Source organism: Didymella exigua, assembly GCF_010094145.1.
Source record: "Didymella exigua CBS 183.55 unplaced genomic scaffold M421scaffold_70, whole genome shotgun sequence".
Lineage (NCBI taxonomy): Eukaryota > Fungi > Ascomycota > Dothideomycetes > Pleosporales > Didymellaceae > Didymella > Didymella exigua.
The window spans coordinates 48,122-75,261 of NW_022984844.1; the positions used below are offsets into that span (position 1 = coordinate 48,122).

The 27,140-nt window shown below is 53.8% G+C and overlaps 12 protein-coding genes across 12 annotated transcripts; 5 read left to right on the forward strand and 7 right to left on the reverse strand.

Moving 5' to 3' along the window:
* Positions 1-30: 30 nt before the first annotated feature.
* On the reverse strand, positions 31-1,178 carry M421DRAFT_78096 (mitochondrial phosphate carrier protein; the record flags this gene model as incomplete). Its single annotated transcript, XM_033597378.1, has 4 exons — positions 31-98; positions 154-485; positions 537-956; positions 1,072-1,178. The coding sequence occupies 4 exons, from the start codon at positions 1,176-1,178 to the stop codon at positions 31-33; spliced, it is 927 nt and encodes a 308-aa protein (XP_033442732.1).
* A 558-nt stretch (positions 1,179-1,736) lies between these two features.
* On the reverse strand, positions 1,737-3,117 carry M421DRAFT_96768 (uncharacterized protein; the record flags this gene model as incomplete). Its single annotated transcript, XM_033598420.1, has 2 exons — positions 1,737-3,046; positions 3,093-3,117. 2 exons carry the CDS (start codon positions 3,115-3,117, stop codon positions 1,737-1,739), a joined length of 1,335 nt encoding a protein of 444 aa, XP_033442733.1.
* Positions 3,118-3,734: 617 nt separating this feature from the next.
* M421DRAFT_366106 (uncharacterized protein) lies at positions 3,735-4,155 on the reverse strand. Its single transcript, XM_033589716.1, has one exon. It carries the CDS (start codon positions 4,031-4,033, stop codon positions 3,806-3,808), a length of 228 nt encoding a protein of 75 aa, XP_033442734.1. The 5' UTR covers positions 4,034-4,155; the 3' UTR covers positions 3,735-3,805.
* A 123-nt stretch (positions 4,156-4,278) lies between these two features.
* M421DRAFT_10532 (MFS general substrate transporter) lies at positions 4,279-6,229 on the forward strand (the record flags this gene model as incomplete). Its single annotated transcript, XM_033587101.1, has 2 exons — positions 4,279-4,561; positions 4,614-6,229. 2 exons carry the CDS (start codon positions 4,279-4,281, stop codon positions 6,227-6,229), a joined length of 1,899 nt encoding a protein of 632 aa, XP_033442735.1.
* A 529-nt stretch (positions 6,230-6,758) lies between these two features.
* Positions 6,759-8,381, reverse strand: M421DRAFT_78112 (uncharacterized protein; the record flags this gene model as incomplete). The annotated part of the gene is made up of 2 exons (XM_033597380.1): positions 6,759-7,972; positions 8,024-8,381. The coding sequence occupies 2 exons, from the start codon at positions 8,379-8,381 to the stop codon at positions 6,759-6,761; spliced, it is 1,572 nt and encodes a 523-aa protein (XP_033442736.1).
* A 1,362-nt stretch (positions 8,382-9,743) lies between these two features.
* M421DRAFT_78055 (uncharacterized protein) lies at positions 9,744-11,393 on the reverse strand (the record flags this gene model as incomplete). Its single annotated transcript, XM_033597374.1, has 1 exon — positions 9,744-11,393. The coding sequence occupies one exon, from the start codon at positions 11,391-11,393 to the stop codon at positions 9,744-9,746; it is 1,650 nt and encodes a 549-aa protein (XP_033442737.1).
* Positions 11,394-11,891: 498 nt separating this feature from the next.
* M421DRAFT_426880 (uncharacterized protein) lies at positions 11,892-13,998 on the reverse strand. Its single transcript, XM_033594525.1, has 4 exons — positions 13,760-13,998; positions 13,643-13,704; positions 13,558-13,590; positions 11,892-13,505 (listed from the first exon to the last, which is right to left on the reverse strand). The coding sequence occupies exons 1-4, from the start codon at positions 13,809-13,811 to the stop codon at positions 12,153-12,155; spliced, it is 1,500 nt and encodes a 499-aa protein (XP_033442738.1). The 5' UTR covers positions 13,812-13,998; the 3' UTR covers positions 11,892-12,152.
* Positions 13,999-15,088: 1,090 nt separating this feature from the next.
* Positions 15,089-18,280, forward strand: M421DRAFT_78116 (uncharacterized protein; the record flags this gene model as incomplete). Its single annotated transcript, XM_033597381.1, has 4 exons — positions 15,089-16,300; positions 16,670-17,110; positions 17,160-17,514; positions 17,856-18,280. The coding sequence occupies 4 exons, from the start codon at positions 15,089-15,091 to the stop codon at positions 18,278-18,280; spliced, it is 2,433 nt and encodes an 810-aa protein (XP_033442739.1).
* Positions 18,281-18,613: 333 nt separating this feature from the next.
* On the forward strand, positions 18,614-19,280 carry M421DRAFT_10537 (uncharacterized protein; the record flags this gene model as incomplete). Its single annotated transcript, XM_033587102.1, has 2 exons — positions 18,614-18,695; positions 18,754-19,280. The coding sequence occupies 2 exons, from the start codon at positions 18,614-18,616 to the stop codon at positions 19,278-19,280; spliced, it is 609 nt and encodes a 202-aa protein (XP_033442740.1).
* A 293-nt stretch (positions 19,281-19,573) lies between these two features.
* M421DRAFT_78121 (uncharacterized protein) lies at positions 19,574-20,317 on the reverse strand (the record flags this gene model as incomplete). Its single annotated transcript, XM_033597382.1, has 2 exons — positions 19,574-19,880; positions 19,929-20,317. 2 exons carry the CDS (start codon positions 20,315-20,317, stop codon positions 19,574-19,576), a joined length of 696 nt encoding a protein of 231 aa, XP_033442741.1.
* Positions 20,318-21,977: 1,660 nt separating this feature from the next.
* Positions 21,978-23,295, forward strand: M421DRAFT_96776 (uncharacterized protein; the record flags this gene model as incomplete). Its single annotated transcript, XM_033598421.1, has 2 exons — positions 21,978-22,031; positions 22,093-23,295. 2 exons carry the CDS (start codon positions 21,978-21,980, stop codon positions 23,293-23,295), a joined length of 1,257 nt encoding a protein of 418 aa, XP_033442742.1.
* Positions 23,296-26,604: 3,309 nt separating this feature from the next.
* M421DRAFT_366398 (uncharacterized protein) lies at positions 26,605-27,140 on the forward strand. Its single transcript, XM_033589717.1, has one exon. It carries the CDS (start codon positions 26,697-26,699, stop codon positions 26,991-26,993), a length of 297 nt encoding a protein of 98 aa, XP_033442743.1. The 5' UTR covers positions 26,605-26,696; the 3' UTR covers positions 26,994-27,140.

Here is a 27,140-nt window from a genome sequence, read left to right on the forward strand (position 1 = left end):
TTGGAGATCTCAACACCACCTGTCACATTGTTAGCCGTGTGCACGCAAGAGGTAAGGAGCTGACTCGCCTGTGGCACCAAGTGCTTTCTTGATATCCCCTTGAAGACTGTTAGCGCTACTGGTAATGTGGGGGAGGGGGCTTGAGTGACTTACCGTAGATGGCGAACTGACCAGCGGTCAGGGTACCGACCATGAAGAGACGGGCACCAATACCGGTGTAAGAGCCACGGAGACCGAGCTCCTTGGCAATCTTGATGAGACGGCTGGTGGTGCCCTCACCGGGCTCACCCTTGGTCTTGTTGATCTTGGACAGCATGGTGTCAGCGGGCTGGGAGATGATGGCAGCGGCGAAACCGGCGACGAGACCGGAGCCGAGGTTGTAGACAGTCTGCATGCCGTTGGAGGTCTTGCTCTTGTCGACGACGGTGTAGACGGCCTCATTGACCTTCTCGAAGACGACGAACTTGGCGCAGGTGTAAGGGATCCTTTGGATATGTCAGCTCCATCCGGACCAAAGGAATGTTTCAGGCACTTACTGCTTGAACAGGATGGGGCCGAAACCAGAGTAGAAGGCACCAACACCTTCGTTCTTGAGGATCTTGCCAAAGCCACCAACCAGACCGTTGGCGAACTTGGGGTCGGAGACGAGGCGGATGCGGGTGGCCTCGAGAGGGCAGAGAGCGATGTCAGCGATGAACTCGGCGCAGGCAGCGGACGCGAGGTAGACAGCGGTGCGGTTGTTGGAGGCAGCCTCGTAGCCGAGGGTGTTGATGGCCTGCTGCTTGAAGAACTCGTATCCTCCGAACTTGAAGGCACCCTGGAGGAAGTAACCAGCAGCGGTGGGGCCGAAACCAGTCCAGACGGCGCCGGCGCCCTCGTTGGCGATGACCTTGCGGAAACCACCGATCAGACCAGTGTTGTAGGTGGCCGGGTCGAGCTGGATACGGGTCTTGACGCTGAATGGCTGTTAGCTAGGAGCTCGCACGTCATTGGCAAAAGCTGTCGCGTGTGCCAGGAAAACCGCATGGCAGCCATTGGCGCGCATCAGTGCCATGGGAGGTGGAGACATACACATCGACAGGGGTAAGAGCACCGTGAGTGACAGAGCAGCAGACGGCACCCGCGAAAGCGAAGCGCGCATACAGCGAGGCACCGGTGGGCGCGTCAGGCGCAGGCATGGCAGCGAGCTTGGCCTTGGCGGCGTCGACAGTGCTGGAGCCGGTGGCAGTTGGGGGAGGAGCGGTGGACATGGTGAAAGGCGATGAACAACGACAGAGGGTTGAGTGGAGAGGTTGGTGGTGGTGATGGGAGGCTTCAAAAGGTTTTACGGAAGACTTCAAAAGGTTCCGCGCTGCTTGGCGCCAGCTCTCAGGCTCGAAACCCGACCTCTTCCGACGGGGTTAATCGCCTTATCGAAATCCGAACTCGAGCTCCAATCACGTCACTGCGCGTTAGGTCGTGCACGCTCACGCTCCCTCGACAACCGTGGAACATCCTTAATCGCGCAGCGGTATGTTATGAGGGCTGTGTCTGCTGTTGTTGGACGTCAAAAATTTCCAATTCCTCCATGGCACCTCCCGAATTCGACGATCATGCAGACATCAAACACGACACGCCCATTCCACACACGCAGCGACAGTTTTTGTGGAAGAACATAAGCAATACCGCTTATCGCGGGACGGAGTGGGAGCCAGAGGTTGGGTAGCAGGGTTCGATATATGAGGGACTCACGAGACTTATTTGGCCCTCTGCGCGTTTCTGCACATTAGCAGGATGGTCTCTCGAGGAAGCCCGAATCCCAACTTCTCGACACGCTGAACCTCCTCGTTGTACTTGTTGTCTGCTTGTTCGACCAAGCGCAAGACTTCATCACACGCACGATACTTGCTTTTAGCCGCATCCAGCATTACTTCGAGATGACTGTTGACTGTGTCCATCTGAGCAAGCATCTTGGCAGCCTGTTCTCGTGCATTAAGAATGTCGGCAATGCCGCCAGTCACATAAGCTTTCACGTCAACGTTCCCCAGCTCGATCGACATCGATGAGCTTTGATTCTCCAGAGAGAAACCCGCTTCCGTAGCCCGTGAGAGTAGACTGACGCTCATACCAGCGAGCGCATTTGCGTTGCTCTGAACGGCGTGGATGTGAGCGTCCAGACCTGGACCCCGGTGCTGCAGGACTCGCTGCAGCCTACCGTCCATCTGATCGCAGGCTGTGATTTGTATTCGCCTTTGCTGATCACCTCTTAGAGCAGCATGAGTTGCCCACTTTTGCGCTGCTTGAAGTTCTGTCAGCTCTTGCAGCTCCCCCAATTTGACTGCTGTCAGTTTCCGACGGCCAGCCTTGATCTTGTCGATCGCCCTTTTGACCACAGTCTCGCGCAACTTGCTCTCGAAAGCCTGCATCTTCTTCTCCAAACGTTCAACTTCAGCAGAATCCAGTTGCAGACGTGCTACGCTCAACGAGCGTGCAATTCCGGACAGCTTCACAGCATTGGACGTATGCGATTTCGACTCTAACTCGTTGATCAGCGCTTTCATTGTCAGTAGTTTCAAGTCATCATCTAAGCCTGGCGTCGCAATTAGGACGTTCGCCCACATCGTCAACAAGATGTCAAGAAAATCCTGGTTCTTGAAGTCTGCAATCTCCGGCCTCAGTGCTGTAAGTGCTTGCAGCATTTCCGCAGAGGAATCTTTGAGGAACTGGCTTTTATCAGAGCCACGAGCAGGAGCCTTCAGCAGGTGTGCACGCCGGTCGACGGCAAGCCTCAACAGCTCTCGTGCATCTGCATCGTTGTCGAATCCTCCATTTATGCGCCTATTCCATGCAAGTAGGATCTTTCTCATGTCGCTGTATGACTCTGTATTATATGTTGAGCTTGTTTTGTCGCGAAGGACAGCGAGGATATCTTTAGCCACGCTATCGCGCGGTCCCCTTCCTTCGCGGATACGGTGCAGAACTGCTGTTTCTGGCAAGTTACAACCAGGGTGCCAGATCTGACAGGTCTGTCTGTCTGTATCCTTGGATCGTTGCTCATTGTCCAATTCTACCTCACGGCAGTCGTTGTCTGCCAGCAGTTCCTCGAGTCGTACCTGCTCGCAGCGCTGGTCCAGCCATGATATGCAGCTGTTTAGACTCCCCTTTGACGGGCAATCTGGGAGAAATATCGAGGGGCCAGGATCGAAAGTGTCTGGTAATTCTCGCTGGTCGAACTCGGCGTCGTCTTCGTCATCTGAGCCCTGTGGATGCTGTTGAATGAGCGCCCTGGTTATATGTTGTTGCGACCCTCTCAATATACTGCACTTGGGCGTAATCATATCTTGAAGCGTAGTTTGTAGATTTCTAGAGCTTCGAAAAATAATGGATTTTGCGACACCGTCGTGTAAAGCATTACAACGGTATGCCACTCAATGGTGAATGGATAACGCAGCTTGAAGCTGTGATGTCAGCGTCAAGTTTTGGTAGGATCCTGTTGACAATTTCCAGCTTCACATCTAACAATTGCGCGAATTTCACACGTGTGACTTTCGAACGTCACTTCAGCATCGGCCTGTCAAGAATGTGGTGTTTTGCAACCAGGTTCACGAGATTGCGATCTCTATCAAATGTCTGATATGCAGATCCATGTTGCAGATCCACTGATCCGTGCAAGATCAGGCTGTTCGGCTAGGATTGCCTCCAGGACAGGGATGGCGCACCTGTCATCCAGCCTGGTCGTACGAGTGGGAACAGCCGTTGTGGAACACCGTTACAAGTTGCAACTACGTTTGCATTCTATCCTATCAATTGACGAGCTTCTAGGCGTTCAAGTACACGACCTTATCAACGGGTTTCGTCTTATTCCTGCGACGATGCCGCTTTTGGGCCATGCACAGCTGGGGTTGTAGGGGCGATCATGGAGGCCGCTGTTCCTTCGGCAAAACAACAGCGGTCCGTTGCTTTTGACCGTCCAATCAAGAGCATTGTAGAAATGCTGTGTTGACCGTTGCGCTGCACGACACAATACCCGCGACAGAAGCAGCAACAGCGTCATTTGCACATGCCATGCAGGGTGGATGGATGTGCCTGCAGCGAACAGAGCCGAAGGTTCTCGCGATAGCGGTGTATCCTGACGCGTGACCTGCGATCCAGATTTGCACTTGCCTCGTGCGCACCTGTCATGTCAAATTTCCCGAGCGCCCGCTTTCTTGAATTTACACCCAGAACCCTTCTACCAAACTTCAACAACAGCTCCCTTCTTGCCCTGCATCTGCGCTTCGTGGACCTTCTGGCTGATCTATGTCGCTCATCCAGCATGTCACACAACAAGAGGGTACTGACCGCGAGGAGGCGCTCGTCGACCTGTTCTTGCCGCCGATAGACCGGCTCGAAAGCCGAGAGCAGGCTTCCGAACGTCGGCTCTCTTTTCAAAGTCAATACTCGAATGCAGGCTTCTTGCACACAGGCAAGTCAGTGAGGCGTGTGATCAGCTACGATACGCTTCACAAGCCTCAAGAACCGGTTGCAGGAGATGTCGACGGCGGTGTGACACAGTACAAAGTGTCGACCTTCAAGCGTGCTGGTAAGCATTCCAGCGACCGTGTCACACGACCACTTTACTAAGATCTACACAGCGCAAGTCCTCGTGGTCGTCCTTGCCTGCTGGTTTGCCAGCGGTATCGTCTTTGGCTTCGCAGCGCTGAAACCAATCCTAATCAAAGAAGGCGTCTACCAAGATCTCTGCACGCAAGAGGAGCTCAACGAGGAAGTCGAAGTCTGCTACGAACAGGATCTGCGCCTCAACTTTTTCTTTTCGCTCGCGTCTACTACCGCTAATGTCTCTGCACTTGTTGTTGGAACCATGTTGGACCGCTATGGACCGAGAGTCTGTTATCTTATTGGCTCAGCTTCCCTTGCTGCTGGCAGCATCATAATGAGCCTCGCCTTTCAGATCGACGAGTTCGACGGCTTCACAATCGGAAATTTCTTCCTCGCACTTGGAGGCACATTCGTGTTCTTGCCATCTTTCCAGATTGCTAACGCGTTCCCCAAGTACAGCGGTATGATTGTGGCACTCGTTACTGGCGCCTTTGATGCATCTGCAGCGGTCTATCTTTTCTACAGACTTGCGTATGAGGGCACCAATGGGGCCTTCAAGCCGCAGACCTTCTTCCTTGCGTACCTTATTGTACCAATTGCGATTGTCATCGCCCAGCTGACATTCTTACCAACTGAGAACTACAAGACCACGCCTCAACTGGAGATAAAGTTCCAGCGTGCTGTGGAGAATGAGCGCGATGTTCATACTTCAGATGAAGATCTGCCTGATGACGAGGTATGGAGACGCAGGAAGAACCGCAGCGCGCGCCGCCGCAAGCGATTGAGCAAGCTTGACCAGCTGATTGGCGACGAAGTCTCGAGGAAGAAGCAGGAGGAGAAGTATGAGCAGCAGCTTGAAGTGTCGGGGGTCTGGGGTGCTTTGCACAATAAGACTGCCATCGAGCAGATGCTTACGCCGTGGTTTATCCTGTTGGCCCTTCTCACAGTTATGCAGATGGTTCGTATGAACTACTTCATTGCATCCATCCGAGAGCAGTACGCATACATGCTCGGTTCCATCGACCTGGCTGCTCGTGTCAACGACTTTTTCGACTGGGCACTGCCCCTCGGAGGTGTTCTCAGCACACCGTTCCTCGGCATGCTTCTCGACAATGTCAGCACTCCTGGAGTGCTGCTCATCATTGTCATCATTGCCACTGCCATTGGCATTGTTGGTTCGATTGGCACGCTCTGGGCAGGCTTCGTCAATGTCCTCCTGTTCGTCTTCATGCGCCCTCTCTACTACTCGGCAATGTCCGACTATGCCACAAAAGTCTTCGGTTTTGCAACATTCGGTCGCGTCTACGGAACCATCATCTGCTTCTCCGGGCTGGTCAACCTCTCGCAAACAGGCATCGACGCGCTCACCAAGCGAAAGTTCAACGGCAACCCGGTACCCGTCAATGCTGTCTTGGCTGGTCTTACCTTTGTCGTCGGCACGTCCCTTGTCGTCTACATCACCGTCCAGGTCATCCGCATGCGCAAGAAGCTCGATGAGGAGGATGCCATGACCGTTACCAACACCGATGTCGGCAGCATAATGGAGAGCCTGCTTGAGGAGGATGAGCCAAGGGACTACGGTAGCATTGCTGCTGCTCGTCCGTCCAGGGAGTACGAGCAGCCCGGTCGCCCATCCAGAGAGTACGTCTAGAATTCACCACCTCGACCGCTACGAACGAGACTCTGATTCCAATCGTTCCTCATGGCAGCCAATATAAAAGACGTCCGTCCTCCCATGTCACGGAGCGACGGATGCACCCACCACCTATTGCGCATTGTAACGATTCGGCAACAGAGTCAAAGATATTTTGCACATGTCCACGATCTATGGTTTCCAGCATTTTACACCCACGAACAAGCATTATCTTCATGTTCCGTATCAATGACGCATATGTCCTGTTCTGCGCTTCTGCCATTCAGCGCTGGTTCTTGTACTGCATATCATCCCACTGTAACGTTAGCATCATTTTAGCGTTGGTTTGAGCATGCGAGCATCCCTCAAGACTAAATTACTTAATGTAGATCTAACGGCAGCTTGAATAAAGACATGTCAAAAAGTCGATATCTTGTATTTGAAAATTCATGCACTAGGTACACCACACAGACTACAGGAGTACACAACACCCTCGTACGGGACGCCAGCGCTATATGCAATGATCCATCCAAAGATTCGCCCGAGCTCAAGCAGTCAGAAACGCCCTCGCTGTATTCCGCCTCCTCTCGTTCGTAAACGCGTCAACTTTAACAGCCTCCAGCACCGCCACTAACCTCTCTCCCCCATGCTCATCCCCATACCCATCCACCGTCCCAGTGGGCTCGACACGTATCCGCCAATGCGCCCTTATGACCGTCCACTGCACTTCAGGCTGTCTCTGCACAGCATTGCTTGCTAAATCTACATCCTTGCCATCGAGACTCAGGCTGGTGTTGCCGTCTATGCGGACTGGGATAGCGGCTCGCGGCGGTGCGAGGGCCTGTGTGGACAGGAGACCCATCTTGGCAGCTACGATAGCGAGGAGGGATGTTATGCGGCGCAGGGCGTCGCCGTGGAACGAGACTGTCACGTGAGCGCTCGCTGCACCCAGGGAAGCCGGCTGGAGGGCAAGAGAGGCGGACTCGGTGCTGCTCGTCTCTAGCACGAGGTGGTTAATTGCGCCCGCGTCGTCGGTGTAGGGGCGCGCGTATGTCACGCTTCCCCCTGCTATGCTCTGTTCAACATGCTCTGCTGCATTGCGTGCGTCTGGGAGGAATCCGACGCCGCTCTGTCGTATATCCTCGAGTCGGATGAGGATCTCGTTCTGGCCCCTGTCTGCATTCCAGCTCATCGCGCAGTTGATCAGCTTCTGCTCCAGCCCCTTGAGATGAAAGTACCGCGCATCCCGGAGCAGGTTCGCTCGATGCGTCTCGCTCCTGATCTCCACCTCGTAGCCCTGCAGCATCCTCATCAGCTCGCCAAATACGTCCCCACTCCTGTTCGGCACGGACGGTGGACTGATGCTGGGTGGGCGCAGCAGCGCACTCCGGTCCAGACCCGGGAACACCTCCAGCGGCGTGCTGAACCACTGCGCAAACCCCAGGCTGAAGTAGTTGGGAGAGTTGCCGGGTGCGGAGAAGGAATCGCGCGGTATGCGGAACGGGGTGCCGCCGATGTCGATGAAGATATCGCTCTTGAAAAGCTGTTTCGTCAGGCGCGGGAGCGAGTAGAAATGTGCGTCGGCGAAGAGCTTGACGAAGTGCTCGCCGTTCTGGGGGACGATGTGGTACCCTTGCAAGTGCAGGGCAATGTCGCGGAAGGTGTCCGGGTCGCGGTCGATGTAGAGGGTCTTCATGTCGGTTGCACGGCCGGCGGCGCTTTGTAGTTGTTCGCTGAAGAAGTGCGAGAAGTAGGAGGGTGCTCTTGGAAGTCAGTCCAGTCCTTGCGAGTGTTCCGCGGAGGTATGCTTACCGTCTGAACATAGCGATGCGCCGGAGAGTCTGAAGAGCGCCGAGCCGATTTGGATGGGGAAGACGCGACCAGCTGGTAGCATGTCTACACTGCTGGACGACTCGACTACGCGCCGTTGCTCAGAGATGTCGATTCCTATCCCCTGCGGCCCGGTGCCTTTGCTCGTACTCTTTACTCTTCCGATCTGCGCACCATTGGCGATTGGCGACGACTGCGCATCGGCGAGGCCTGCGTGCGCAGGACTCTGCGAGGTGGTCGACGATGTACGCGACACAGCCCGGCGCTTCGCAGGGCTTCCCACGTCCACCACATGCTGAAGAACTTCCAGCTCTCGTTGCGCATCCGACTTGCGCTTCATCGTGGGCGACGCGGCTGGTCGTTGCGGCAGCGGCCGCAGCGGGGGCGCAAGCGGATCAACAAGCTCCAGTATCAGCTCGCCCTTCGCTTCGCACAGCGTTGGCAACTGCGCCGAGTCGACCGGCTGCGTCCAGTACCAGGCCGCCTCCTGCGCGTACTGATTGAAGCTGTGGTAGCTCGGAAACGGGTCTGGGGCTATCTGGTTGTGGTGGTGGTGCCGCCGCTGCTGGGGGCTCCGGTTTGGGTGGATCAGAGGGGAGCGCTGCTGAACTGCCTGGGTTGGGGTCGCATAGCCTGCTTGAGCATATGCGTTGCCCGCAGGCGCATCCCGAGCGAAGCGAGGATACGCAGAGTACGTCTGCGGTGGTAACGATGGTGCTTGGTCAGAGCTCCGAGCATACGATGGATCTGGCATGAGACTAATACTTCGTAACAACACTCAGGCCTCACTCCTCTCCGCAGTCCTAACGACCGATAGCCGGGATACTAAACCAGCTCCAAGCAATCTCCACTACAAAGAGGAGAGGAGCAGCTTTGCAATTGCTGATGGGCAGCTGACTAAGGGTTCGTTAAGGTGGGGTGCTTTCCAGATTCGTAGTAGTGCGTATCAATCCAAGTCGCAGCTGCAGTGACGAGGTATCTTGGGCTGTACTGTGCAATGTGCTGTGATGCCGGACGTGTGCAGAGCTGCTGGTCATATACTCACGCCTCCGTGCGCCTCTCATCGCGACTCTCTGTCACGGCCGTCCTCTCGGAAGTGGCGATCGCACCAACGCGAATCGTCCAGAAAGTAGCAATATCTGCGCGGCTCGTGCGCGGGCCTGGCGGAACGACAACATGCTAGTCATATCTTGACGCGAATTGAGCTGAGGCTGACGCTGACAGACCGCGGACGGACATAGGAAAGTCGTCGTGCCCTGGCCTACGCTGGCTACTTCGATTTGCTGACGTGAGGTCAAGAGCGGCGATTGGCTCCCGGATTTGGGAAGCAGCAAACGAGACATAGAGTATGTAATCGGGCGGGAAGCACCCGTCGAGATCGACGGTGCGGGCTGGAAAGTGCCACTCACCGTGTCTGCACGATCGACCAACGTCGTGCTCGAACAACGTCAGGCCTCCGGTGGCCATCCAGTGGTCAGCCTCCCGCAACGGATGGTCGTCAAGTCGGCCGAACGCTCAACACCAAGCTGCATCGTCGTGGCAGAGATGTCGATCGCAGCGTATGCTGCGTTTGACGATGAATAGCTTCACGGTCACGAGACGGAAACATAGACAGCCTCTGTATACAGGGCGCCCGGTGACGTTCCTAGCGCTGGTGCGGTTGCAGGACAGCGTCCTTAATCAACGTCGAGTTCAGTATTGACTACAAAGGTTTTCCAGGACCGAGACCCCCAGCCCACCATCCAGAGTCGACCCAGAGCCGGTTACTCGCCGCTGCCACCTCCACGCTCCTCACCAACTTCCGTCTGTCCAAATGCAAATCCGCATGTCCATTCGTCAACTCCCCCGGTGTCGTCAGTCCTGATTTCGCAGCTCGAGACACGGGGCTTGTGCTTGTCGACTCGCTCTTGCCGTCAGACGTCGGGCTCGTGGAGCGCGGTGTCGAACTCGTGCGGCTGAGTGTCGTTGTTGTGGGCGAGTTTGGTGGGAAGGTAGGTGGAATGGCGCCAAAGACCCGACCAGCGGCGAACACACAGCCGCCTACTGCGTGACGAATGAGGGAGTCGCCGGTTAGACTGCCGGTGATGAACACGTTTTGCGCAACTTCGAGTGAGTACTCTGCTTTGGTGCGGAGCGTACGGCCAGATATCTGGGTCGGGTTGGTAGAGTCGTAGGGAGCGGGTGAGAGGATCTCGGATTGGAGGGAGGCAGAGAGGAATGAGAGGGTGCCTCGCCGGCCAACTACGTATTCGAGGCCGCCAACTTCGTAGGTCTTGATCTCGCCTGATGGTAGACGGATTTCTACTGATGCTGTGCTAGTGGAGGGGGATGCAGAGACATTAATGATCTCAGCGTTCGGGAGACCTTCGTACAAAGCCCAGTCGCGTGTGCTGAAGAAAGGATTGGCGGTCGACTTGCGGCGTGGAACTGGTGTTCGCGAGGAGCGGTTCTTGGCCGATACCATAGCTGCGAGCTTCATCTGGCGGTACACGGTGGCATACTCTGGGTATGCTGAGTGGTGACAGCCACGAAGGGGAGACGACCGCTTGTCCGGAGCCCATTGATAGAGGTGAACGATCCTGCGCGTCGGTGATGCGGAAATGATGATATCTGCGGCAGAAAAGCCAGATCCAACAACGAGTAATGGTGCCTCTCGCGAGTCCAGCTCAGTGATGGGCGCAAGCAACGGAGGTGGCGGGATGTTGACTGTGAAGACGCCAGAGGCGAGCACCAGGTGCTTGCAACGTACGCCTAGCGATCCAATGATGAATCCATCTGATATTCGATACACACCGTCGACCTTTGTGCCGGTGAAGACCGAATCTGAGATCCCCACAGCTTCTGGATATCTGCGAAGGTAGTCTGCGAATTCGGTCCTTGAAGGGCGCACAAAGTCTGCATTGTCTTCTCTTTCAATCTCACTCAGATGATCCGCGTAAGAGTAGCCCGGGAGCGAGAGCTGCTCAGCGTAGCTCAATGTGCCAATGTCGGCGCTCGCAGAAACCGGGTTGCCTGCCCATTGCCCGCCCACTTGCTGTGTATCGCCTATGGCAACATGCGATATCGCCTTGTCGGGCTCGTAGCGCCATTCTACACACGACGTCGGGTTGATCTCGGTGTCAGCATTCGGCCGGATGAGCGTGTCGAGGAGCGTGTTGACCGGCAGTGCGGCCGTCGAGTAGCGCAACGAGGAGAGGAAATGCGCATAGAGGTCTGACGTCAGATGCAGCAGATTGGGGTCCTTGAACAGCTTCGCATCCAGAATAGTGTCATAGTGTCCGCCGATGTAGTAGGGAATGTGCCCGTGCAGGATGTAGGACAGGATGAGGGCCGAGGGGCCATTGCCTTGCATTAATCAGCAGCCGTTCGTCAAAAGTCACCTCTACACCAAGCATCCGTACCGATGATCACCGTGTCAACGCATTGCGGGAGCGAGCGAGCCATGGAATGCTGCGGCAGGCAGTCGAGGCCATGAGGGAGTCTTCGGATCTCGCTCGCGGGCGGTCGGGCTGACCAAGTAGTGTATATACCTAGTCAAAGACCTCCAGATGACGGATCTATAATTCTTCGGCGCTAACTAAGACGCGGTCGATTCCGCCTCAGTTTAGTGCGTTGGTGGGGTCGGTCGCCGGTCTGGCTTTGTGCATTGCTGGTGCACTTCGCGACGCCCTGTCTATCAGCCATGCGCAGCAAAGTGCGGGCTCGGGGCGCCTTGCGGCGAGATTCATGTTGCGATTGACGTGCATCTCGCGTGCTGGTAACGTGAACATGGAAGGACCAAGGGTGCGTAGCTGCTTGGGAGTGGGTGTGGGGAGTGATGAGGTCACAGCCTTTCATGGAGCATGTGGGGCACTCGGCTGCAACGCATGTAGAACGTGCAATTGTGCATAATGATCATTCTAGCAACAAAAGTGGTATCTATTCTCCGCCTACTTCAAACGTCTGATTTGGAGCATCATGCATCAACGGTATCCAGCATGGAAAGGACCGCGCAAATGTTACCCGCCGGCTGCATCGGAAAGCCGGAGCTGGGCTAACCCCCCACATCACGTCCGCATCTGGTCCGCTGCATGGCCTGATTGGAAATTCGGCCTCATTACCCAACACCGCCCTAGTATCTGTATGTGACTGTATTGCGCTCAGCAATCGGAGAGACATCGTGTTGCCGTGGCTGAGCCGCGTTGTGCTCCGGGGTCCGCGGGCGCTCCTCCTCCTGGATGACTGCACCGTGCATTGTCAGGTTGTTTGTTGCGCTCTCCTGTCGATGTATGTAGGAAGGTGTTGACTGAAAGCCAGGGTGGTATGAGTCTGGCGAGCCACCATAGCCGTTCGATCGTGGATTTGTGGGCGGAGTGTAGGCTGATGTGTAGTGGTCAGCGAACGGATTCTCCTCTTGCTGCTTGGGAACAACGCTTTGCCGGTTGGGTGCTGCTTGGAGAGATGAAGGTAGAGCGCTGTTGTTGAGAGCCTGGACAGTGGGCGTTTGAGACGTCGGTGCGCCGTGGGGGGTCATGTTTGGTAACGGATTGTACGGGTCTTGTGGCACAGAGTCCATGGGCGCTGGTACGTCGTGGCGCTGAGGCAGCGCTGGAAGTGATGCTTCATAGGAGTTCGTTGGGACTCCGGACGGAGCGACGTTGACCAGTGGCAGAGTCGGAGGGGGTTGTTGCTGCTGTACTGGAGGCGATGGTGAGACTCCAATAGCACGGCGAGCCTGAAGAACAGCACGCTGGTGCTTCGATGCAGCAAGCGAAAGCTGCTCATTCGTCTCGATGAGCGTGAGCATGGTGTCGTCGTCGGGAGCAGGGCTGTCGCAGGCAATGTAGCCCTGTATGCTGCGCTGAGCTGATGTGCACCTCTCAGCGAACTCCTTAACAAGATCGTTACCAATGAGCTCCGCCGGCGGTGTTGATTGCACGAGCTGGAGAAGCAGCTTAGCAGACGTGCGAGCTTCTTCGATGCGCCCAACCAGCTCTACCGGAGGAGGCAGCCCCTTTGACCGCGATCGGCTTCCGCCGTCGCCGAAACCGCCCTGGAACTGCTGACCAGAGCTCCAACCTGGCGCGTTGAGTTTGCGGGGACCGAATGACTTTGCGGCGTTTTCCATGAGCCCCTTTTCTTTCTTCCACATGGCGAACACAGTCTTCAGGTTGGTGTCGTACGCCTTGTCTCGCTCCATCGCATCCAGCGTCTCCCTGAGGATCTGTGAAACACTCGGGTCCTGGCCATTGCGCAGCAAATGCTTAACTGTCTCCGCAAAGTTCTTGTCGAGGTTCTTCGTGAAGGAGGGCCCTGGGTTGTCGGCCAGGATTCGGATGAGCATAATCGCATTGTACTGGACATGAGGGCGCTTATAGTTCTCCTTGGACAGATAGGTGCGAATCTGTACGGCAGAGGCGGCGGCGGCTGAAGGGCTCGACTCGGCGGCTTCGACGATAGTTGGGAGGTGGAGGACTTCCTCGCCCTGGTCCTTGTCAGTAAGCGCTGAGAGGAACAAATAGGGCTGAGATTCATACAGAGTTCGCGCCGCCAGATTCGCAGAACAGCCTCTGTCTCCGTGTCAGCTCAGTTGCCCGAGGCGCATCGGGGCGCGCGGCTCACCACTCCTCGTGCGGCATTCGCGTCAGGCGTGTCAGCCCCGCTGTCTGTTGGGACATCCTGTGCTGCGAGCACCCAGTCAGTACGGTGTCGCGCACGAGTAACGTCTGGCTGGCTCACAGGACCTCCTGCGCATCAAGCTGCCCAAACCGAGGCGCTTCTTGAGAGCCATGGCTGCGGAGTTATTACGGTAGTGGGGTGCCCGGGGCTCCGCGATGGCAGTTAGCAAGACCAGCAAGCAGCGCTGCTATGACAGTACTAGACTGAGATTATGAGACGGCCCAAGACGCTGCGCGCGAATGTGGTACGGCGTCGAGATTTAATTTCGTGAAACTTGGAGAGCGGTTAGGCGTCCGGCGTCAACGGTGCTCATGCTTATGCTGGCTGGCACGGACTTGTCCACATCTACACAGCTGCTGCGCCTCCAGCCAAGAAATTGAGCATCGCCAGAGACGTCAACCGCCGCGTACTACGTGTGGCGAGCGGCAGCCACGGCAGCATCTTTTGCGCAGCTGTCTTATCACGGGACCTTCATTATGGTTGTAGGAGTGCGCGTCCCTCGAGCCGGCATCTTGGCTGACAGACTTGAAGGCTGCCATGACGAATGCGACGAGGAAGAGGAAAGGTCTTCAGCGATCGAACCCAACTTTGACTTCTCGAACATGTTAGATGGTTCCCCACCTTACACTTTTATGCACCCGCACATCCGTGATGCGACGCAGGGACTTTTTAGCCACAAAGAAGTGGAGCTCGAGACTACTTCGTACTGGCGACACATGACAGACGTCTCGCCCAGTGACACTGTGCTTCGACTGCCTGTGATTGGAAGGGCTCTTAACACACGTGCAGCGTTCCTCTCCCATTGGACAGCTTTTGTAGGAATGATGTGGACTTGGCTGAGTCAGTACAACGAGAGGAGGCTCACAGAACGTGACGGCAAGCTTGACAGGTACCTGCAATGGCGTATTGACGTCGAAGCAGGCGAACAGGAGGCATGATGTACTCAAGCAGAACAGGTTTCGGCCAAGGCCGTGTATGAGCCTCGGGTTTTGTGCACGTGGCCGCACAGGTGCGACTGAGTCCTGACAAAGAAGAGCAGGGACAATGCGACAAAGACTTTCAACCCCTGTCAGTAAGCAGAGGCAATTCTGCAACTCACAATGATGCGATCGATGTACGCAATCAAAAGTTGAACAGCCTGCTTTGGTACTGTATCGATCTCGCTTCTCGGCAGATCGTCCGCCTGTAGCCCCAGACGTCATGCATGTGCCTGCCACTAGGCGTGACGATCTGAGAAGGTTGCGGCAAGTATTGCCTCTAATAAAATGGCGTTCCCAGCACACCGTCGTCTCGTGCAAAACATCCGCCCTCTGACCTCGCCTCCCACCAGGCACCCGTCACTTTCAGCCGCCAAACAGTACCTCAAATTCATCATCAGCACCCCTCAACATGGCACATGAACCAGCAAGAGCCATGGCAGGCCAAGCCAGGCAACGCTTTCAAGAGAGTGAAGAGGACCGCATCACTCGCAGCGCTGGACACTTCTCCGAATTCGAAGCCGACATGCCTAAACTCGCGAACCGATTTCAGTTCTCCTTCAAGGACAACCTGTCTTCATACCTTGGGCGCAATAACCCATTCTACTCTGAAGCCAACGACGACACCGACTATGTCTGGCTTCTAGACAACACAGCCTATCAGAACCGCCTGGGTAGATGGAAGGCCGAGTTCGTTGCTGCCTACTTTGTCAGGCACAGTGGCAAAGACCTATCTGAAGTTGTAGCTTGGGTCAGCGAGAAGATCGGCCTGGCTGACGACGAGGAAGCAAAGAAGACTATTGCGCTCAGACTTGAGCCATTCCTGGACGCTATCCTGCCCGCGCACGCCGTCAACATCAACCTCCAGGGCATGAAAGTCAGACTCGGTCCTAGTGGGCGAGACGGCATCAGCATAGATGAGCTCGCGATCCCGGGCTCAAATTACAAGGATGGCGAGACAGTCACATCAAGAGCGATCGGCGCGACCGCAACACCCCTCAAGACTACCTTCGCGAAGAACAAAGGCTGGGCCGTCCTCTCGGACATTGATGACACCATCAAGAAGACCCTAACCTCATCACCTGTTGGCATTCTGAAGACTACGTTTGCAGAGGATCCAGAACCTATCAATGGCATGCCAGAGCTTTACAAGCACATTGTCCAGAAGCTTGACAATCCACCCTTCTGGTACCTCTCCGCGTCACCCTACAACCTTTACCCCTTTCTCCACCAGTTTCGTGAGACCTATTACCCTGCCGGAACCATGCTTCTTCGCGACGCCTCTTGGATGAACCTTGCCGGGTTCCTTGCCAACTTGACCCAGGGTACAGAAGCTTACAAGCTCGACCGAATTGAGAAGGTCCACGAGTGGTTCCCCAAGCGCAAGTTCATACTGATCGGTGATTCCACACAATCCGATCCTGAGGCCTACGGCGAAGTATACAAGAAGTTCCCCAAGTGGATCGGCGCAATCTATATCCGCAAAGTCACTGGTGTTGCAGAGATGGACGAAGGTAAAAAGAACAGTCCCGAGCGCTTCGAGAAGGCGTTCAAGCACGTGCCGAAGGAGCTCTGGTATGTCTTTCAAAACCCCAACGAACTGTATGCGAAAGTCGATGCTCTGGTGGCGCAGCAGTCACCGGAGCAATAGGTGGATCTGCATGGGCTCTGGTGTTCACATTGACATGTTCGGCGTTTTTTTATGCATGATACCACTGTTTCCTTTTTGGATAGATTTGTTTCCATGTTCCCAATCAACTCTTTAATCAACACACTGCGCAGCATTGCTACACTCTCGATACAGCACTGTTGTTCTTCTGTGCCTTACCGTCATGTTTCCACTCCGTGTATATGCTTCCAAGTTCTATGTGAATATGGAATGATCATAATGCAGGTTGTTTACGACTGCCCAGTGAAGCGGCGAGCTCGCATTCACCTCACGACAGCCCCACTCCACTGACCTTTCAGTCTCTCAAATTCTGGGCCTTCGCAGCCACCGTCTATAAAACCTGTGCCGCCAGCAACTATGCGCAACACCACAATGATGGAAGAGCACCCGTACAAGGATCCTGATCCGGTCCCCATCTATATTCTCTTCACTTTCGCCGTTCTGTTCTGCGCCTACTTCGCATGGCTTAGCTCTGTCGCAGTGCGCCTCTACTTTTACAAAGGCGCTCTCGCTCCAGAGCCAGAGAAGTTCGTCATCCTACCGGCCTACCTGCGTGATCGCAGCCCACAGCGCGGCCACCAAAGGCGTGTGACAGCGTTTCCCATGCCTGCACCACCGAGAAGTCTCGCGCGCGATCTTGCGCATATCTCGCGAGTTACGTGTATGAACATTGCAGTTGTAGACACAGAGCAGTTGCCTGATCCAGAAATTCGCGCCTTCCTCGCCGAGCAGCAGCGCATCTCGCGACTTCCAGCTTTCGTGCAGGTGAAATTCCCCATGAAACATGTTGACAGTCGCGCTAACAATCACCTAGGATGACTGTGGTGACGGCTCCGACTTCCCAGGTATCCCGTTCGCAATCACTCCGGTCGAGGCTAAGCAACAGACCCTAACACCGCCCGGTCTCAACCGGAGACCTTCAGCCAAGTACACGTCTGTAGGTCTGAAGAAGGTCGGCCTGAAAGAGTGGCTTACGATCGACAAGAGATATAAAGACATCCACACAGCCCGCGACTACCTCCTCACAAAGAAGAATGCCGAATGCATCCAGATCAAGCACGACGGCGAAAATGCTTGCGAGGAGCTTTTACAGGAAATCGTCAAGTTGCTGGTAGCGAAGTACCCAGAGAGCTTCAGTATTAAGACTGTCAATCGACGCAAGCATATTCGTAATGAGGTCACCAAGGAAGAGTGGTCGCTCGTGCGTCCATTTGATTGCCACCCGCTTGAGGTGTGCGCGAGGCTGGCGACGGAAGACTTCAACATTTTGGTCAAGGGAGAGTTCACGCAGCAGTACTATCTGTCAGTTAATCTGTAAGCACATGCATGCAGGAAAGAACTAACATGCTTCCAGTCAAGCCAGCGCGACGCTCTTTCCCTCTGGCTGGCGCATGCGCAGCTTCATTGGCAAGCCACTCTCATACATGCAAGATCAGGACATCTACCAGTGGGATGGTAAGGCCCATACTCCAAAATCGCACGCGGAATCTGATATCTAACCATTCCATAGACATCCCAGACGTTCTACCCCTCACTTCGTCCGTAGACCTCCTGACAAGAAGCACACTCTACATCCAAACATACCCTGATGCTAGACCCCTCGCCCACCTCTTCTTTATTCAGGAACCAAAGGACTTCTTCCCGGGTAATTTGTCGTCTCTTCTACCGCAACATATCATTGTGCGCCGCGAGCATCAGACTTTTCGCCGGTTGCCTAAATCAGGTGCCATTATCTACTCCACGCGAACCGAAGTCAACAGGCTTACAGAGCTGGATGTTCACGGTAGAAGGAAGCTGGTGGAAGAGATCAGAAGTTGGAACCGAGAGGTAGCCACGCGTAAGGGCTTAGAACTGTGGCAGCGGGCTGTCATTGGATACTGTGAGGGCAAGAAGGCCTTCAGGGACGATGATACAGTGATTGACGGCGGTGAATAGTTCGGATTCTTGAGGTAGTCAGACCCTTTTTGTGATAACTTCAAAATTTACATGACACAAACCTGGTTGGCAGTTCTCATAGGTGTGCTGATTGAAAGACGTGACGCTGGTCGTCATTAGTGCCCTGAACAAGTGTTACAACAATCCAATGAGAATCTTACGATCTCAAATTGTGCTTTGAACTAGAATCTGAACGTGTTCGTGCCGGATTGTTGTGGTTTCTTCATATATGAACACTCCTCCTGTGCACTCTCGGTCCCCATCACAAACAAGAACAACTTTCACACACATAGACCTTACTACACAAAACACCGTTCACAACACATAGCAACAATGTCTTCCAACAACACCATGGCCATGCCTGCCCACTTCGTTGAGGCTTTTCAGCCCAGCACCACCTCTTCTTTCATCGAGGGTAAGTCAACTGTCTCATAACAAACACGCTCATATGCACAATCGCTAACCAAAAATAGCTGTCAACAACACCCAGACGCGGAATGAAGGATTCTCCAGCGCCCCCGCCAACTACGCCACAAACTCGCACGTCGGCGAGCAACTCTCCGCGGCCCATGCGCGTTTCCTCACCCGCTACAGTGCGGTCGTGAACCTGCTTGACAATCTCGGCGACGACCATGAGTATCTTCACAACCAGTTTCAAGACCTCTCCGCCAACATAGCTCACATGGATCTCGGTAAGGAGGTCCTCAAAGACATCACAGAGCAACAAGCAGGTTCGCCTGCGTGGGTGCATGAAAATCTTGCGCAAGAGGGTTTTAAAATGGAAGGGACTCTGCAAGACCTGTATGAGGAACGCAATGCTATCAAGGAGATGCTTGTGGCTGCTGAGCGCCAGATAGATCGCTGCACAGGGCAGCTCGCGAGGTTGGAGGAGTGGCAGAGAGGTCTGGAGGAGCTGATTCGGGGGGTGAATACTGAGGAGCCGGATGCTGCGGAAGAGGTTGGGGAGCTGGTGGAGGCTTGCAGGCGTCTGAGGTTGTGATTGGCCGAAATATGTGCTGGTGAAAAGGGTCGAGGGACCTTTGAGTTCGCGTTGTGGGGGTCTTTTTCAGCTGAGGATCCACCGAGAACCTCCGAAGAGCGTTGTTTGCTTCTTTCTCTATTCCCTGTCCTTGTCGTTGTCTTCAATGCATGCTATACATTTCGCAGCGATGTCCGTAAACGCCTTGTCCGTCCAACTACCAGAGTCAGGTTCTTCCTCCGATTGCATCGACTACCTTCGGGCTCCTCCACCTCCATCTCTGATGATAGTATGACTGCCTCCAACTGCCAGCCTTAGACTGTGTCCTTGATCTTACTATTATCTTTAGCTGCTGTGCCTTGTTCAGGCTGCTCAGCACGCTCGGCGCCCTCGCCAAGGAAGTCTTCGGAGTCGCGATACTGGATAGGGTCTGCCTCAATATCAAGGTACTCCTCACCGCGTAAGAGGCTGTAGCCCTTCTTTGTCATAGGTGGGGCGTCATCAGAAATGAAGGTGGCCCGGCAGTTGGGGCACTGCTGACAGGAGGGCTTCGAGCTGATGAAAAGAGAAAAGGTCTTCTTCCAGGGCACAAGCTTCAGCACGAAGTACATGTGGATGAACCTGATTGCGTTAGTCTACATAATTGCTTCGGCAGACGTTGTGACTCACATGTTCAGAATCATAGGGGCTGTGAGATATCCAGTGAGCAGCCCAAACCATCCATCGTTATACTCGCGGATCTCAAGGGCCCAGCAGGTGATCATAGTCCCGAAGTAGCCGGTAGCCGCGACTAGGTCGAGGACTACAAAGTGCCACGCACGAGAAGTCTTGCCATGCTTCTTCATGTAATGCAGGCTGAGTGTAGCAGAGGCAAATGTGACTGCCAATGGAATGAAGATGAAGCAGTATGCCGTGGCAACCCTGGGGTCCCATCTACGGCTCTGGAACTCAAGTGATAGAACTGTTGCGGCGATGTTCAAGGGAATACAGATGGCTGCGGCCAGACACGTGACGAGGCGGAGCGGGCGTTCGAGGGCTGTGGCGTCGGCGGGTTCCATTGTTCGTTTGATTGTGAAATGAGGTTGAATTGGATTGTGATGTGAGAGCAAAGACTGGACTATCGAAGGTTGATAAGCGTTATAAGCGTTCGAGGATCTCCCAGGCAACAACGTTTCTGCCGTTAAGCTGGAGTAGTACCAGAGGTGCGTGTATATACTGCACGCCTTACCTGGGCGCCCAACCACTTCCACGACGGCGGATACTTTGATACGAAAGGCCCCTCACTTCCTGTTCGAACGAGGCGTTCTGCGAAACGATGCTCGATCATAGGCCAATGATGAGACGAAGGAGGTGGCGGAGCAGGGGGTCAGGTCGACTGAAACGGTATGCCGATTGTTCGGCGCGTCGCACACATGGATGTGGCATGGGTGTAGGGTGGTGCATCGCGAGGCAGACTTCTGTTGCTCGTCAACAACCTCCAAACAAAATGGTCACAAATCAATGATCAGATGCGCGTGAGTCGATTTTCAAGCGAAGCGTCTGTTTTGTTGTCATTCTCTGTTCCAGCCCAGATGACAAGACTTTGCGACTGAATCTATCAACGCCTGCAGCTTTCGCAGAGGCCATCACGGAACGCACGGATAATGCTCTGATCCTGCATCGTTTCCACGTCGACAGCCGAACTACCCGTAGACCGCAGACAGTAAAGCCGCGAGCAACTCAAGCTTTTCCATCTATGGGGGAGAACAGAGAAGAAGAGAAGCCCTAGCTCGCTGCAGCTCCATGTCGATAGCGCCGTGTCTGCTGACGCAAGCTCGCTGATGCAGGGCGGAGTGGGTTCGCGTGGAAGGGCGGCCGTTATTAACCGTGTAGTGGGTGTATTGTTGTGCTGCGGCCTGCCATGCGCAAGTGATTGAGCAGCTATCTCAGATGTTGACTGCACTCGACCATAGGCATGCTCCGGTTCGTGGTGATTCAGTCGTGTCTCTCACGCGGTGTGTTAGTGTTGACGATTGCCAGGCTGAACGCCCGCGTGACGCAGGCGCGGGCACAGACCATGCGTCAAGTCATGGCTTCCTTCACCTCTTCTGCACCTTCCACAAGGCTCATATGTCTTTGTTTGCATTCATTCGAGCTGTATTCACTGTTTCTTATCGACTTTGCACATCATCGTGATCACTAATGAAAACTGGCGGTCTTGAGCGTTCTTCCCACGTGCGTTACTGCAAATCGCGAGCGACTCGGAGCCACCAAGAGATGGACTCAAACATCAGCCTTAGTCTTGCCTTAGACTCCGGGAGTGCACATTATTAATCTGATTGTATTTTACTGTTCTAAAAGTATCGCAAGTCTGCGGATGCCCTGCGTCTAGTTCTGCAAAGCCTTCACAATGGTACTGAGTAGCTCCAGCAAAAGCTTTGAAGAAAGCCCGCAACGTCGATATCAGGGGAACTAAGCTTCAGAGAACATTCGATAGATACTAGAGGATATTGAGGCTGCCAAGTCTCATGGGCGTCATGCCTTGCCTTTCGTGAACGACATCGCAGACGTGACCTGTTATATGTCAAAATGGGTATTCTTCTGCGACACCGTCCATCATGCTACACCCGCGTGTGAAAGGGAGCACCCCGTGATAAAGCCGTTCTAAGTTACGGTTTTGGTTGTGAGTATTTCCACACCCTTATCTGCAGCGAGGGGCCACGGTGAGCGCGTTTCGACATGAAGACGCTTTCACTCCAGCTCGCACGTGCCAAGCACTACCTCACCTTCCAGGTACTCCACGATGTACTAGCACTTAGCTGAGCACACTCGCTTACCATAAAACTCTCGATAGCCAGCAACGAAGCGGTCGACTTCTCCTCGACCACCCGCTCGCACTACGGCTTGTCTCAACTTCCAGTGCCTTCGACGCTACGTCGCGCAAGTCGCAGTCATGGGCCTACTTACTGCTATCCTCGCTGCTTGTATCACACTGGCCATGCTCTTTGAGCCCATCCACGCTATCTCTATCCCTGGGCCCAACGCTGCGCACGCTTACAAGTCCGCTATGGCCAATTTCCCAATCACTGGCGGCCCTGAAGTGAGCCTCTTCCTGCCAGTCAAGAAGTCAGATTGCAGCTATGAGAGAGATAGGCTATACATGCCAGCTGGTGTTGCGCGTACCTCAGATAAGCAGTTCTTCGGCAATGTCAGCACCAGTGTCTTTGACAAGATGAAGTACAAGACCTGCGACGGCAGCAGCAAGACCATTGACGCCTCCAAGATCCCGCTCGTGTTTTTGGAACCCCAGGTCGGCACTAGCCGTTTCTTGTACAGCACACTCGCCCGCTTCATGGCTGCTAATGGCATGGCTGTTGCCATTCTCGACCACCCTGAGACCTCATCTTCGGCAGCTCTTGATCCCTTCCATGATCTCAAGAAGTGGAACGCGACGGTGACTCAGACAGTTGACTCACGTATTCACGATATCAACGTTGTGCTGAAAAAGCTTGATGACGTCAAACTCCTGCAGCGCCAGTTCCATTCACTCAGGTTCAACTCCGCCTTCGACACCCAGTCATACTCCATCGTCGGTCACGGTATCGGTGGCACGACTGCGACAGTGCTGGGCATTCTTGATCCTCGCGTCCGCTTCTCAATCAACCTCTCTGGTACCCCACCACTCCTTGATCACCCCAACTACTCCACGATCTACTTTTTCGGCCGCTCTGACTTCCGCCGTGAGAACGATATCCACTGGCCCGCGACCTGGAAGAACCTCGCTGGTCGCGTAACCGAGTGGGACCTCCAGAACGCCGGTATGTTCGACTTCTCTGACCTTCCGTGGATCGCCGACCTCGCACGTCAGGACGAGAAGATTACCATCGACAACGTCAACGGCCTTCGCGACACTCTGGGGCCGTTCGGCTTCCACATCAACGCCTGCTTCCTAGAGGCATACCTCAAGGCCGAGCTGACAGAGCCGAAGCTCGGTTATGTCGGAGACTGCTTTCGTATGTTCGACCAGATGAAGCCATACCCAGGCGGTATTCACTAGGGGTTACACACTAAGTGATATGAGATGCCTGGTTCAGCGCGTGATGTGTTGTTGACGGTAATGACTATTGACGCTCTGGATCAGGCTAGGTATCTTCGTACAGGATATGAAGGGGAAACGACTCCAAACAGCAACGACACGAGGAAAGCCAAAGCTTGTGAATATTTGATACGTTTCACACATTTTCTCCAGTGCTCAGTGACCTCAATTCATTCGTGTATATTCAGCTGCTACTGTCGTTGGACTTAGATATTGTGTACTGATTGCAAAAAGGCGCACTTACTATCTCTCTCTATAGCTTGATAGCCCAGAGCTCGACCGCATAGTTGGAGAATTGGTTCAGCGATCTCTGGGACGTATTTGTGTTTCTGAACCATTACAGTGACTGGAACGTCTTTATGATCGATGATGGCGGGATGATCTGGCAGTCTTTGCATATTGGTGTTGTGAAGAGGAAGCGGGGACGCAAAGACCAGGGTACAAAGAGCTGTTACAGATAGTAGACCTCTGGCAAGCATTTTGGAGTCGTGGTAGATACAGAGAGCATTGACATTCGAAGTGGAGAGGTTCAGTGTGTGGCCGAGAAACTACCGAAGAATGCTATTTGCCTGGTAAGGGTACAAAGGGGGTTGAATGTAGTGGGCTGTCGATCGATATGCCGTGTCAGCTCTGATATCGGGGCCTGCTACAGTCATATGTAGCTAAATATTGTACTCTCGATTGCAAACTTATCACCTGGAGTTGTTTTGGGGCATACCGATGCCCTAGCGCTACAATTCTTGCTTGTCAACTAATATGACCTCTTGGTAGCTCTATCGCTAACGAGCACGAATAAGCCGCGTGGCAGGTGTGAGGGCTGCCAGCAGCTTTGACAGCGGGGTTGTGCGCGAACGTGCCCATGCACGAAGCCGCTGAAGAGTGTTGACTGGTCGTGCGGCATTGTCTGAATCTACGGGTGCCGGCAGTCAGGTACAAACAGATGACGATGATTGGAATGTACAACGTCAACCAGGGACGACATGACCGTTGTGTGTAACAATGTAGAAATTTGACAGCAATCAAATCTACTGTACAACTGCCAAGCTTTCGATATGCACATCCTGCGTAACGTATGTAAAAGAAATGACCGGAGAGAACTTGGATATGAGGTACATTCTAACAAGACCAGCGAGACGGGCGGTGTTTCGATGGAGGCGAGGATGGTCCCGAATGCGCTCGACCAAGAAGGCGACTTCATGAGAGCTTTCAGTGCACTCAGATCGACAATCTGTAGAAGCCAGCCGAGCCACCAAATGAACAAGGTGTTGTACTGTTGGATTCACGAAGACAGACTGCGCCTGTTCGAAACTGGCCGCTTGTGTTAGGAGATGTCTAGTTTGGAAGAGGCGAACGTACTGCAACAGGCCTGATAGTGCGTTGTCTTTTTCTTCGCTCTACGCTGCGTCTACCATCATGATCCAACTCTTCCATTTCGATATTGATCACTCGTGTCGTAGTTGAGGCTTCTGCGTCGAATGGGCGCAAAAGTTCCATGCGAAAGATTTTAGTGAACACATCGAAAGTCATATCGTTGGAGAGATGATGCATACAGCTTTGAGTATTCATAAGGCATTGCTCGACCTAATATACTCTTGCGTGGTGACCGATCCGTGAATCTGCATTCCTGCGCGATTGGGACCACGGGTCTCTGCCCTTGCCATGGTGTTTAGCCTGGAGTATAGCGTCATGTAGTGAGCAGGCTAAGTGGGCGTTTGCAGTGAGTCTTGTTGCACTGACTATGGAAGTACCCTAATGTAGCACAACTGAGTGGCTGTCATTTATGTGAACAGGGTCATAGTGTTGTGCTTCATTGACTGTCTTCATTACCCTGATCTGGAGCTTGATCTGACATCACCTAGCGTCTCGCTAATCAAATCAATGGGGAAGGCACGCTTCGCCTCCTGCGCGTCTTTAACTCTGGCTTCCTGCGCTTCTGTCCCGCGAAACTGCTCCTGATGGTCGATACGATACCGTCGCTACAGCTGATTCGTTCTTGTCTGGCTGACAGTCGCTGACCTAGTTTTCGATCGCTCAGACAACGTCAAAGTTAGGAAGTTCAAACCCATGATATTCGTGGGGGCAAAGAAGAAAATCCCCGCATAAGCCAAAGCTTCCTCCTATTAATACTCTCTGTTACTGGACTGCACTTGTGCATACCTTCTTCAGTCTTTGGGTCAGAGAAACTTCTTATCAGCTAGCAACACACTTACTGTCTGTTGGAGATCCGCTTCAAGGAGATCCATCAAACAGCCGCTTTTCTAGACTATTTATTGCGCACCACTGATAGCCTATAGGCGGGCCCTGTGGTCTTCCTACCGGCCACAAGGATTAATTCGGGTTGAACATATTCACAAAATATGCGGCTTCGTGAGCCCGGTAGGTGAAACGATGACAAGAAATGATGAAGGCGTTCTGATGTAGACGCTCAGGCAAGCTGGGGCGATTGTCTCTTTGAACACCAACGCACCTGTGTCGACGCCGGTCATGGAAGCGACAGAAAACATTTTTGGTTTGACTTCAAACTCTTATGGCTGAGGTTTTTATGCTGGTGGGGTTTCTGGGGCCGAAGGCCATTTACAGCCAAGGAGACGGTCGACTTTCGGATGGGATATCGAAATCTCAGAACCCATCCGCATTCCGGTACCGTTAACGAGTTGTAGGACTTGCAGCGTAGCTCAATTCCCATCTCTGCAATTTGTCTTGCAAGTAAGTTGGGTTGCTGGTAGCTGACGAATGAACTACACGACAAGTGTCATACCTGCTATTCGCAAACGAATCTTAGAATTTTAGGTCTCAGACACTCAACTATGACAGAGAAGAGTGAGGCAAATTGAAAGATGTGTTCGTCCCATCCGTTGCATCGATGCAGGTACAATGCAGATGACCGGGGCATTTTCCACGGATTCCCAATTGGCGTGCAGCTCATGTAGAGGAGATTAGGAGAAGGAAAGGAATAAACGATGATAGCAGCTGTGTTGAAAGCTCTTCACGAATATCATGCATTAGTAGGAAATGACCCGAACTCCTCTAGTGATTGCATAGTATGGCGACGGCGGGGAAGCCGCCTCGTTTGCGGGCAAGATCCGAGCAGCTGCTACTACAAGGTAAACGGTCATGCGAAGGGATCAGCCGCGTCTTTTCAATCAGCGTTCTAATATCAGTTTCGAAGATACTTTGCGTTCAGACAGAGGGTTCACTGCGAAAGGTTCGTTCGCAGCGTGCAATTGCGGAGCCAAACTCCGGTAACGTAAACCATCACCGAGCCGGCCATACAGGGACCGTGCACATCGTGCACGGATTCACATCGTGCACGCGAACTCCATAACGTGCCAATTTCCTCAACACCATAACTTCACAACGGCATGGATTTAGAAGCTGCGCTTGAAGCCTGTGACAGAGCAGATGCAGCTGGTGAACTTTCTTATACCAAAATTGCTGACCAAAGCTTAGTGTCGCGATCTACGCTGTCGCGGCGGCACCTACGCGTATGCGCGTCGTGTGAAGAAGGCAACTCCACACGTCAAAAGCTCAACCCACAACAAGAGTATGAGCTTGTTAGTTATATAAATGAGCTTACAGAGCAAGGGCTACCACCTACAAGGCAAATAGTGCAAAACTTTGCATCAGAAATAGCCCAACAGTACGTTGGAGATAGCTAGGTTACCAGGTTCCTGCACCGTCACCCCAATGAGCTCCTATACAAATGGACCTCCGCCATGGACGCCTCACGTCACAACGCCGACGATAGCGAAAAGTACTCATACTATTTTAACCTACTACGTTCCAAGATCGACCAATACTCTATC

Coding starts and splice junctions, on each gene's coding strand:
- M421DRAFT_366398 (XM_033589717.1), top strand. CDS start 26,697: ATGGATTTAGAAGCTGCGCTTGAAGCCTGTGACAGAGCAGATGCAGCT.
- M421DRAFT_366106 (XM_033589716.1), bottom strand. CDS start 4,033: ATGACGCTGTTGCTGCTTCTGTCGCGGGTATTGTGTCGTGCAGCGCAA.
- M421DRAFT_426880 (XM_033594525.1), bottom strand. CDS start 13,811: ATGGCTCTCAAGAAGCGCCTCGGTTTGGGCAGCTTGATGCGCAGGAGG. Junction 13,705..13,759: donor CTTGATGCGCAGGAGGTCCT/GTGAGCCAGCCA, acceptor GGGTGCTCGCAG/CACAGGATGTCCCAACAGAC. Junction 13,506..13,557: donor AATCTGGCGGCGCGAACTCT/GTATGAATCTCA, acceptor GACAAGGACCAG/GGCGAGGAAGTCCTCCACCT.